At 40.1% G+C, this 13,141-nt stretch overlaps 1 protein-coding gene across 17 annotated transcripts in view; it reads right to left on the minus strand.

The window, feature by feature from the left end:
* The window catches only part of Fgd4 (FYVE, RhoGEF and PH domain containing 4), a 197,719-nt gene that overhangs the window by 45,103 nt on the left and 139,475 nt on the right, over nt 1-13,141 (minus strand). For all 17 annotated transcript variants that reach the window (XM_076548382.1, XM_076548381.1, XM_076548388.1 and 14 more), the window contains exons 5-7: nt 8,436-8,525; nt 6,521-6,666; nt 5,950-6,106 (exon numbers count right to left, since the gene is read on the minus strand). In XM_076548382.1, coding sequence (XP_076404497.1) covers nt 5,950-6,106; nt 6,521-6,666; nt 8,436-8,525 — 393 coding nt within the window. The remainder of the gene's footprint in view (nt 1-5,949; nt 6,107-6,520; nt 6,667-8,435; nt 8,526-13,141) is intronic.

The following is a 13,141-nucleotide window of genomic DNA, read 5'->3' on the forward strand; positions in this document are numbered from 1 at the left end:
AGCATAGACATTAAGACCAACAATTAATAAATGGAATCTCATGAAACTAAAAGGCTTCTGCACAGCAGAGGATACAATCATTCAATTGAAGAGGCAGCCTGCAGAATGGCAGAAAATATTTACATTTGATAAGCTAGACTATACAAAGAATTAAAAAAAAAAACCTAAACAACCCAACTAAAAATGGGGTATGAAACTAAATAACAATTTCTCAAAAGATGAAATACAAATGGCTAAGTTAGATTAACAAACAATCAAAAAGTTCTACATTCTTAGCCAATCAGAGAAATGAAAATCAAAGCTACCCTGAGATTTCCTCTTACTTTAGTCTAAATGGCTAAGATTCAAAAGTAGATGATGAAATTCAAAAATACATCGTGACAAATGGTTTGCATGATGAGAGGAAAATGGAACACTACCACTGCTGAAAGAGTACAAATGCTGCGGCCACCGTGGAAACCAGTGTGGAGGTAATCAAAGACCCAGAAACAGACCTACCACATGATCCAGTATATCACTCCTGGGCATTAACCCAAAGGATTCTTATAACAGAGATACCTGCTCATTACAGCAGACATGTCCATCAACTGATGAATGAATAGCAAAGAGTGGTATGTTTATACAATGCAATACTATTCATCTGTTCAAGATCAAATTTACAAAACTTGTAGGTAAGTGAATCTATCATTCTGAGTAAGGTAATTCAGACCCAGAAAGGCAAATGATGCATGTTTTCTCTCATTTCTGGATGTTAGCTGTGAACATTTAGCTCTCTCTCTCTCTGGCTTGAAAGTGTGTAGCCCTGTGAATGTTACCCACAGTCCCTGTGAGCTCATATGTCAGTCCTGTTGTGTCTCAGAGACACTGTTTCCTTCATGTTATCCTTCCCCTCTAAATCTTACAATCTTTCCTCCTCTTCTTCCACATAGGTCCCTGAACCCTGAGGGAAGAGGTGTGATGAAGACATCCCGCTTAGTACTGAGATCTCTCACTTTCTGCACACTGTCCAGTTTTGGGTCTCTGTGTTAGTTCCCATCTACAGCAAGAGGAAGTTTCTCCGGTGTTGGCTGAACAAGGCAATGATATATGTCATTTGCACTCATTTTATTACTATGTTCCCTTAGCATAAGAATAGTATTTGGTTTTCTCCTAGGCCCATGGCCTATCTAGTTCCAGGTTCTTAGCCAGCCAATCAGTATAAGGCAGGGTTTGCATCTCATGGAGTGGGCCTTAAATCCAATCAGAGAGTTATAGTTGCTCCCACGATGTTTGTCCAGTGTAACATGTAGGCAGGTCGCGGTTATAAATTGCAGGGTTTGGAGCTGGGCTGTTGTTTACCTTTCTCTTCTAGTAGCATGTGTTGTAACTTATAGCACCATGAACAGTAGTTTGTAGGGGTGGAGGCTCTAGTTAGGTACCAGCTAAACGTCTTTGTGTTCAATGACATATATAAGTACAACAGCCTGATTGTTTAAGGGTTTCCCTGGGAACCTTTGACCAAGAACCAAACTGTATGTAACTCATTTCTGGCACTAGAGGTTCCACTTGATGGTAAAAGAACTGGACAGAGGGAGGTGATTTTACCCTCCCTCCTGCATTACCATCCCCCCAGGATCACCAACAGCACTGTAACAACATGCTTGCAGCTGCCCTCCTGCCACATCAACTCCATGCACTGGAGACCCCAACTCTTGGCTCAGACCTAGAGTCCTAAAGCCCTTCGTCCCTGTCTCTCCAGATTATTCTTTGTCTACTGCAGCCTACTTCCAACTTTCTGGGGACCCTGCCTCTTGGTGTGGGTCCCCTCAACCCCTCAGTCTTCTCTCTTAGACCATCCCTATTCCTCTCTGCCACACACTGACCTGTAGCAGTACTGTCTACCAGGCAACCCACAGCCACCATACTTTTCTAAGATCCAGAAAGGGGAACAGAAACCAAGGAATTGAACACCTACCCAACAAAGACAAGAGCACCCAGATTCACTGCAGTCACCTTAATCTCCAATGCCTAGACACCAGCATAAAAGCACAATCCAGGACAATATGCTTTCACCAGCAGAAATTAATGGCTTAATGATGCAACTCAAAAAGGTAAAACAAGAACAAACTAAATCCAAACCAAGTCCATGGTAAAAAATAATAAAATCAGAACAGAAATCAATTAAGTAGAAACAATGAAAAAAATACAAAGAATCAATAAACATAAGAGCTCATTCTTTGAGAAAGATACAGAAAATTGACAGACCCTTCACCCAAGTAACCAGAAATGAAAAACAAAAACAAAAACAAAACAAAACATTAAGCTCCACAATTTCATAATAGCTGTCCTAAATGTACTGAAGTTTACTGAGATTTATAGACTTTGTGTTTGGTTAATTTTCATATATGACACTTATTTTATTTACAAGTATTTTTCATAATAAAGCTTATAAAATTAAATAAATACATATATGTATTTATAGTCTTTATATTATCTCTTAATTTAAAAAATACGGGACACTGTAAAAAATAATTATAGCCTTGTAGTATTGGGTTATAATTGAAAAACACATAAAATTGTAGTTTTAGATATTGTCCTGGTTGGTTTTTTGGTCAACTTGACATAAGTTAGAGATATCTGAGAAGAGGGAACCACAACCAAGAAAATGCCCTCAGCAGATCTGCCTGTAGACAAGTCTATAAGGCATTTTCTTCATTAACGATTGATGTGGGAGGGCTTGGAGGGCTCAGGCCACTGTGGGTGGTGCCACCCCTGGGTAGTTGGTCCTGAGATCTGTAAGAAAGCAGGCAGCATGATATGGAGAACAAGTTAGTAAACAGGGTTCCTCCATGGCTTCTGCTTCAGTTCCTGTCTTCATGTTCTTCCTTTCTTCAGTTCCTGTCCTGACTTCCCTCAGTGATGTGAAGGCACTTGAAAGCTATAAGATGAAATAAACCCTTTCCTCCCCTAGCTGCTTATGGTCATGGTGCTTTATCACAGCAATAGAAAGCCTTACCAAGACAAATATAAATGACATGAAGAGAACAGAGCACAGATGTGGTGATATTTATTTCTATGTTAATAAATAAAGCATGGCTGGAGATCAAGGGGGGAAAGGCCAGCCATTTTTAAGTAAACATAGAAGTTAGACAGTGGTAGCACACACCCTTAATCTGATCATGTGGCAGGCAAGGTCTCTGTGTGTTCAAGGCCACACTAGGAAACAGCCAAGCATGGTGACACACACCTTTAATCCCAGTATGAACCATTGAGACCTGGAGGTCTGTATAGACAGGCAGTGATAAGGATGTGAGGTAGCTGGGCTGAGAGCCAATGAGAGGGCAGAACAGCAAGGCAAAAAAGGCGCACATAGACAGGAAGTAAGTCACCCTTTTGATAGCTGCAGAGCTGGAGAGGTAAGATTGGTGGCTCTCACTATTTCCCTGATCTCTAAGGCTTTCACCCCTATATTTGGCTCTGTGTTCCTTATTTAATAAGACCATTAAAAATTCATCTACACACAGAGTAGGGAGGAATGCTTTACAGAAATCACATATTTCACTAAGATTAATGTTAGCATAATCTGAAGCTGGCTAGAAAAAAATAAGGTGCATGTTATTATCCTAAGAGCAATTAATAAAAAAGTTCAAAATTATTTAAAAATAAAAGGAATCAAAATAGTACTGTAAAATCTATTTGTAGCTGGAGAATTTCTCTCCAGCTCCTGCCACCAAGTCCCGCCAGTCCTGGAACCCACTTATAAAATAAACAGACTCTTACATAAGATTCTAAAATGAAGCTAAAAACAGTTCCTAGTTGTCTCTTTCAAGTTAGCGGCAGCCTGCATGTTTGAGCTACTATGGCGGGTTTCTGGCGTGTGCGCTCGACCTGCAGTGTGGCGGGAATGAGACCTCTGCAAGTGGCACATTAAGCTGTGTGGTGGATTTAGCCTTTGCTAATACAAAACAAAAAGAGGTTTCTGGGCTACATGCTACTTTGATAAAAGCATGGACCCACTATTTCTGAGACTTAATGACTCCCAGAGCTGGCGGAAAAGCTAAAGTGGATGGAGCCAACAGCCACAGCGCCAGCGCCATTTCACTCTTAGAATGCTGCAGTTTAAAGCAATAGGCTCAAGGTAATATAAAAAATAAGCCATGTAAAGATGGCTACCACACAGAGAATCTGGATTATGTTCTCTTTGATATTCGTAACTGAAGAAAAACATTTGATTGCAAAAGCTGTTGAGTTATGCCAAAATGTTTATTTTAAAGGAGAGGGAATAGCGGGACAGAGGTAATATGAGGGAGAAATGGGAAAATGGGAGGGGGGTTTAATTGGAGAGAGTGGAAGGATACCAATAGAAAAGGAGAGGAGAGACAAATAATACTAAGGATGTTTTGAAAACTTGTAAGAAATTATATCATTTTGTATTTTTCTAAAATTATATGTAATATATATATATATACATGAATAATATATGTGTATAGTCTTAATGAAGTTGTGACATAGAGTGATAATGCTCCTTGCAAGAGCCACACACTATTGAACAATGCCTCCAGTATCAGGCATGAGAAACCTCCTTTTGAGTTGTAGGTTGTGAGTCCAAGAGACTCCCAAACTTTATATGGACTATTGCTGTTGCTGTTGCTTGCTTTCTAGAATTTGAGAGTAGGTCCTTATTGCAGAATATGCCACACTTCAGACACAGAACTCTGGGGAATCAAGATGGATCTGACCTAATGGCCTCCCCACTGTGGACTAGCCTCCGTGGTACTACGCTGGTACTACACGGTACACTGTGGAGTAGCCCACGTGCTTTGCAATCTGGTGGGGGCGGGGTAGCACTCAATCATCCTTTCCAGGTGTGATACCTATGAACCACAAAACTGACCAGCATGGTAAGATGTCCTTAGAAGTCCAGTAGAGGTGACCATATCTTAAAGGTAACTGATAGCTGTCTAATTGGACCCGAGGTCTAATTAGCAGGAGGAAATGTAGGCAAGCACTCATGGCTAGTGCTGTCAGGAATGTCTTGGAGGAGAACTTATTATTGCCACTTATTAAAGCAGCCCAAATCTTAACTGCATTCTGAATACCTATCCTTATAACCTTACGTAAGTGTAGCTCTCTGCCGTGATCAAGGAAGCTTCTCTTTGTAGCAGCTGGAAACAGAACCGGCCGTAGGGGCCCCAGCCTCAGTGGATATATCTACAGCACAACCTCTTAGCTACGGCTAAGGGAACATCACCAAGAGGGAGTGGGATAACTGTATAGGCCAGAGGGCCACAAAGTCTTCTGGAAGACTGAGTCTCCTAGAAATGTCAGGGATGCTTCATCTGTGAAACCTCAACAACATGCCTGCCTAAACAAGACTTGAACAATAGGTATGCTAAAGTGGACGGAGGTAATTTCATGGAGCCCGCTTCTAGGTGAAGAACTATAGGTAATTAATGACTGCTGAGAGAGGGAGATTTGGTCTTCCCCAGGGATGAGCCCCATAATTGTTTTTTCAGTACCAAATGGTCAGCCCTGAAAACATATGTAGACAAGTAACACTTGATGAACTGAGCAGGGTGTGTGTGTGTGTAGTGTACGTACATGTGTCCATGTGTGTGTATGCATTTATATATATGTAATAATAACAATTAAGGAAGTGGCAATGGATTTGAGAGGGAGTAAAGAGGGACAGACAAGGAGAGGGGAAATGCTCTAGGTATATTTTAAATAAAACGTTTAAAAGCAATGCACACTGAGCATTTTCTCCCACTTACTAGGTGGCATGGGCTCAGTAACTAACTGATTTAATTGTGCAGATACCATTTTTGCAGAATTTAGAGGAGAGTAAATTTTGGCTAAGTTTCTCAGAAAAATACTTTCATCTCAATTTTAGATCTTGAAGGCCATATAATTATTATCATGATTCTCAGAAAAATTTAACTGTGACCAGGAAAGAAAGTGACCTCTTACCTGAATCTCTTCAGTCACTGATTTGAACTGGGGAACACGCTCTGTCATGTTTTTAACTAGTTCCACCGCATTATCAAATCCTTTTACATATTCTCCGTACATCTTAAGGAATGGCGCCAACTTTTGCAGGATATCTCCAATTCTGGGAGTAGTTTCCCTGTATTGAATATAAAAACATCATTCAAGTTTCTTATAGAATGAGGAAATCACTAGGCCTGCAGAGAGAGTAGGCACTCCATACGATCTGCTCTCCATACGCACTTTGCTCTAACACTAACAAGAAATAGCTTTCAGAGGGGAGCTTAGGAATTGCAGAAGAGGCTACGCAGCTCTTGGAGCTGCCAATCACACCAGCCTCGTCTCCACTAGTCAGAACACCATTTAGAGAACAGACGCCAGAGCCTATTCCAAAATCCCAAGAATAGCATCCAGCATCGACCAGTCGCTTCTAGGTAAAGACCTGGCACTATACTAATTGTAGCAGTGTGTGGTGCATCTGCGCTACTTTAAAAGTTGAAAAGCAGCATCCTGCATGCATGTCTTAGCACGGCAGCCCGCGTCTCCATCTTACCATTCTTGCATTCGCTTCTCCAGCTCTGGTAATAGAAATTTACTGTGGAAGGCATTTATTGATGAAATGTTAGAAAAGATTTTATTCACCATCTCTGCAGGAAATGAGCCTCGGTTTGCTTCTTCTAATAGTTTGCAATAAAATACCTGAATAAAAGAATAAAGCAAATATCACTTTAGATACGTTGGTTAATCAATTTTCACTGTGGTAGACCTGCACTGGGCAAAACCCAGTTGTTGAATAAATGGGGAAGCTTGTGGCTTAAGAAATCAATCACTTGAAGTGTAGGAGGAAATATGTTTTGATTTTTGAAGAATTTTAAATGTGACTTAGGAAGAGTTGTTTACAACTAAAACTATGCCCCTACCTATATGGTATTTATTTAACTTGTACCGGATGTTAAGGTACATAGCTAATAGAGCTTTTCTGTGCCAAAGAATTTCCAACTGACAGGGATTTACACTTCTCACCTATGGCTATAATTAAGGGACGTGAAAAGATTTGATTATGTGTACAGTGTGATAGTTTTCACTTACTATGCTTGAATGACGTCTATAGCAATTATACATTGTCCTTGCTGTGTGTAGTGGTTAGTGTTAACTGTCAGCTTGTCATGGGGCTCTGAACATGTTTGTGGGCAATCATCTCCATTGCAGTAACTGAGAAAAGCAACGCGCCCACAGGGGTAGTAGCATTTTCTGGCGGGGATCTTGGAATCAGTGGGGAGGGTGCTGAGCGACACTGTACACCGGCGCCCGCACTGCACGCCGGCACCAGCACTGCACACCGGCGCCCGCACTGCACACCGGCGCCCGCACTGCACACCAGCGCCAGCTCTCTGCTTCCTGACTCTGATACAGTGTCACTAGTTTCGTCAAGCTCCCGTCCTCTTGACCTGCCCGGCACTGTGGCTGTGCCCTGGCCTTGAACTGTGAGTCAAAACAACCCTTCCCTTCTTGGTTTGTTTCTGTCAGGGTTTGTATCATAGCAACAAAGACGTAACTAAGGTGCAGTGGTTGGCCGATAGTTCTCACTTCCTATTATACTCTGTATCTTGAAAGTTCCCATAGTAGAACAGCTTAACATCTGGACCATGAGAGAACAACAAAACAACAGAAACAAAATCCTTTTTGTTCTCAGATTTTAATTTGTTTTTAAATAAATAATAATCCATGTTAACTTGAACACTTCTCTGTGTGTGCAGGGATCTTCTGTACATTGTAACATGTACTGCAAAGATAACTGGCAAAACAAAACATCTTGAACTTGCCTAGAAGAAAAGACTTCTATCCACCATGGGAGCACTTACTCAATCCAAGACTGTATTTCTCATATGGAAGAAAAGCTATCTTAAAGGCTCAAATTCCACAGGGATTGATTCTGTCTCATTGTCAAGTTCCTTGACACTGATAATCTGAATTACAACTTCACTGTTTCACAGAATACTATTTTAAAGAGGTTTCACAAAATCTATACAATCCATATGGTTGACCTTGAGAACCAAAGATAAGGTGTGTCTAGGACCATGTGTTTTAGGAGGCCATGTTAACAACTAAAATTTAAATAGGTTATTGGTGGTTACTTCAGTGACATATTAAGACAGATGAGTCACTGAAGTAACCACCAATAACCTATTTAAATTTTAGTCGTTAACATGGCCTCCTAAAACACAGTAAATGGTCAAGAAAGAAGAACAATGTTTGACATTATGGAACAGCCATTCTGTGACTTATAGATACATAGAAACCTATACTCACGACTTGCAAATATTTTGTATTCAGCAAATTTACCAATGAGGCTGTGAACACTTCCTTAAAGCAAGTAACTTTCACTATCCAAAGCAGTCAGGCCTGCACTGCAGTTCCTGAAATGCTTTGGTTCCTAGGGTAGATGATGGATAACCACAAACCGTTACCTGATCTAAGAGGTTGAGCCGGCTGACATACGCTCTTTCGGTGAGCAAAAGTTCACTGGCTATTTTGTGAAGTTTCTGTTCATTAGTCTCCTAAAAAAAAAAAAAATCAAACAGATATTTGCATATAAGAAAAGGAACCCAGACATTTTCCTTCAGGAACAAACACCTAATGAGAAAGCTCATTCAAAGCAGTTTTCCCCAATGTTTCAAGAATATCCAAGCAAAGTAGTGATCTGTCGTGAAGGGAACTGCTGTGACGTCTGTGCCTGGCGACACTGCTAATACCCTTTTTCTCAGAACATTATCTTTCCCGGTGCCCAGTACCATACTTTCTTCACTCTTACCTTCTTCTTACATACGGTACCACATTATCTTATTATCAACTCTATGTAAGTAACAATTTGCATTTAAAATATATTGTATGAAATATGTGATCATAAATATTAATAGACAAAACAGTAAAATGCATTACCATGTGTCCAAAGCTAAGGTACAACTATCAATTTATCTCGGTCTTGTTTCAGTTATGCCTCCTCTCACTTCTCTCATACTATTTTTTTCCTTTGAGACAGGGTCTCATTGTGTAGTCCTGGCTGGCTTAGAACTAGCTTTGTAGATCACGATGATCACGAACTCACAGGGATCTTCCTGTCTACTTCCCAAGTGCTGGGACTAAGGTATGCACCACTACATCCAGCTCTCATACTATCTTTAATTAAATCTAATTTTTACTGCTTCCTCCTTAAATAAATATTTTTATTTAACCTAATAAAATAAATTTATTTGTATAATCTTGCTAGTTTCATGATGATAGGAATGTTTTTTTCTTGTTAGGTCTCTAACTCCTTTAATTAACTACAGTGCTTCACTGGAAATTCCAGCACTCAATCAAATATTGCAGATCAAATGAGTAGTTAGCTTACGTATAACTACTATTTTGCATTTATTGTGACTTTGACAAGATGTCAGAGTTATGTTTTTCAAGAACTTCTGCCTGATGATCAAACTATAAACTCTCCCATTCTGGCACCACCCCTTTTTAGCTATCTGGCTATGGTCCATGAAATATGGACAACCAAGTCCTATGAACGATCATACCTGAAAACATACATACATTAAAAGGCATGAACGAGTCATATTTAGGAATGTATATTTATAGACCTATACATACATGCATGCAATAACAGTTAGTGAACAAAGACCATGAATCTGAAGGAAAGTGGGGAGGGATATAGAGGGGGGGTAGGGGGAGGCGAAAAGGGAAGACACAATGTAATTTTATTAGAATCTCAAATATAAAATAAAACACATGAAGTTTTAAACATTAATCCTCTAAGTTTTCCTCATTGCCACCCTGTTCTGAAACTCTCATGTCAAGCTCAGGCCAATCCTTGGAATCCAGCGTCTTTTGTCTGTAACATTTATTGCTGTGTGAGGAATCTCTCTAAAACTGTTTTTACACATATAAATACACTTCAGAGGAAGAAACAGAAACACATTATCCTTTCTATCCACAAGAAATGCTGGCCAGCATTAACACGAGACTTTAAGTCAGACCCACTGAGGCCCGATCTTCTGACAGTAAAGCACACTCTGTGGAGTTTGGAGAAACTCATATCAGCATGTAAACACCACCACACTCACAGCACAGGATATTCCCATCATGACTAATTCTACTTTGCGCCTGCTGTTAAAACTCTTCTCCACTTCTGGGCTCTTCATCCAGCTTGGAGACCACGGATCTACAGTCTTCCAGAACATCAGAGGAAGTGGAGTCATCCTAACTTTGATATTCTGCTGGTCATTTAGCTAGATGCCTTTGTGACAAATCCATGTTCCTTCTCCTGTCAGTTTTTTTTTTTTCATTTTATCTCTTAGTGATGATGTACCTTTTTGACTTAAGTTCTTTGATATGGTTTACATCTAGATCTGACAATATTTTTTACGTATGTGTATGTAGTATGTATGTACAAGTGTATAAACTTGTGTGTGAAGGCCTGAGCTTGATGTTGGGAATTGTTCTCAGTCCACCTCCCAATCAGACCTAGAGTACATCGATAGGGCTGCCCCCCCCCCCCCCCATCCAGCTTGCTCCGGGGACCATATCTGTATCCGTCTCCCTGAGTCTGGGATTACAGGTGGTCACCACATCCACTGTGTCTGGGGATCTCAACTCTACTCTCCTGCTTGTTCAGCAAGTGTTTTAACCACCGAGTCATTTCTCCAGGCCCCTGACATTATTTTAAAAATAATTCAGCAGATTTATTTTGTTATAATAAAGCACTTCTCATTGGCCATAAAATATGCTGACAGATTACACTATTTATTATTGACACGGAGTGAGGTCACAGATCTGTAGGGTCTTGAATAGGATGATTAGAAGAAACAATGTTTTGCTGACTGCAAAGTGCCTGAGCTGAACCTGGCCAAGTACAAACATGCGTCATACTCTGCAGAACCCAAGGGGTGGCAGCAGTACTCAGCAAAGGCTTGGCTCACCTCGCCCAGACCTTGCTCTCTATGTGGCTGTCCTGAACTTGCCATGTATACCAAGTCTGCAGTGAACTCAAACAGATCTGCCAGCCTCTGACTTCAGAGTGCTGGAATTAAAGGTGTGTGTCAGCATGCCTAGTCTTTGACTCATTTTTTTAAGCTACAAAACATGTGTAATTTTTATTCTTGCTTTGCACACAACAAAAATGCTGAGTTGAAGATGGCTCGGTTGCACAGTTACAAAATTGGCACAGCCATATCTGAATGGAATGGCAGAAGTCATAAAGCCAGCACAGCTGCTTGACAAAGACCCAGCAAAGCTGAGCCACATGATGGCTGCCATGCCACCTTTGGTTTTCATCTCCACCTGCTATATACTTGGGGCACTTTTAATATTTGTACAATTTGAGGATGTTGGATTGATGGAAAATTCCTTATGAATCATTTATGCCTTCTCCCAGGAATGCTGCTTCTAAGCTTACCCAGAAAAGTCCTGAACATACTATTCCCCCCGCCCCCCCACACTTTGAGGGAGATATCCTTATCTACTTGAAGGTCTTCCTTACACCTTGGAGGTTGTGACACATAAAGAAACCAGAGGTCTCTTCATGAGGCTATGAGACATTCTTGAAACATCTCTCCCTGCACTTACACTGGAACAAGATAGTCAAAACAAAGTAAATTTAAAAAGGTCAACAAGATTCGGTGGGCTAGAGGAATTGTCCACAATTCAGATTATAAGCCTCTTCCCACTGTACACTCAGACAATTATGTGGCATACAACTCTGCCCTATATAGGGACATACTGATGAGCAAAGTATGGAGTAGAAAGATGATAAAAGTATGAGGTGTTAGGACCTCCCTCTCTTAGAAGTTAGCTCATGTAGAGCCACTATGATGTCATATGACCAAGGAACAACAGAATGCCAGGATTAGACATATAGACAAATTCTATAAAGATATAAATGCGAACATTGATTGTATTATGCCAGAATTTGAATAATAACTGTAGCAGCTTTAGCCTGAGGATTTTTCCTGGGCACTCTGACCACTAAGAGTTAGTAATACATTGCTTGAGATATAGCAAAATGCCCAGGGTGGTTGAAGATTTTGTTTTGGTCTAGTGTCCTTGAAGCAACCAAAACAACCAGCCTGAGCACAGGCTGTCATATGCCTCTAGAGTCTCAAAAATTGGGTTATGGGGTTTATGAGTAAGAATGATAACTCTGTTTATTAATGATGTCAAAACTTGAGGGGAAATGACTGGAAATGATAACTCTGTTCTGTCATAGTTTATTAATGATGACTAAAAGATGAGCAAAAGGAAGTGAAACACATGTCCCAAACCAAAAATGATATGATCTATATTTTGGAACATCATGAATGTATCCTTGCTAACTATGTTCTGTATAAATAAAGAAACACTCTGGCTGCTAGTCAGTCAGGCTGCAAGATTCTCCTGACCACCATGGCATGGCTCACTTCCTTCTCCACCGACTCCATACATCCTCTGCAGGACCCATCCACCACCAGGGATGGCTCTTGGCACAAAGTCACTATATCAGTTCCAGTCATAAAGAATTTTAAGTAACTATTATATAGTTTAAATAGTTTCCTCTTATCATTCTATGCAACAAAAAATAAGACTTTGACATAAAGAACACAGATACATATTGTCTACTAACAAAACTTGCTTTAACACAGAATGTTATAGCTATGGTGCATTTTAATATATATTTTATTTTTCCCAAAGAAATTCCAGTAGACACAAGCTTTTAAAGAGCATTTTAATAATCATCAGGTGTATAAAATCTATACACTTTAGTGGAAAAAATAGCTTCCAATTTAAAAGATTATTTTTTAAAACATACGTATTCATAGATTTATGAAGGAATGTCATATCTATCCAGGTGGGGCTCTGTGATATTTACCACATATTATGATATGTTAAAATTTTTTCCTATGTGTTTCCAAGGCAGACCAGATAAACAAACAAACAAAATATTCCAAGGCAGATTACAAACAAGCCTCCTCCACACCTCTGACCTGGAGCTGACCACAAAGAAATTCTTACTTATCTTTGTCCAACAGTAGCTCACAATGAGTCTCTTCATTTAGAAGGTGTCCTGTGCTGTCTATACCAGCAAAGAAAGAATACCAACAATAATTTCAAGTGATAGGAAAAACTGAACTTCCCAACCAGTCTATTAGCA

The sequence above is a fragment of the Peromyscus maniculatus genome, chromosome 12 (genome assembly GCF_049852395.1).
Source record: "Peromyscus maniculatus bairdii isolate BWxNUB_F1_BW_parent chromosome 12, HU_Pman_BW_mat_3.1, whole genome shotgun sequence".
Lineage (NCBI taxonomy): Eukaryota > Metazoa > Chordata > Mammalia > Rodentia > Cricetidae > Peromyscus > Peromyscus maniculatus.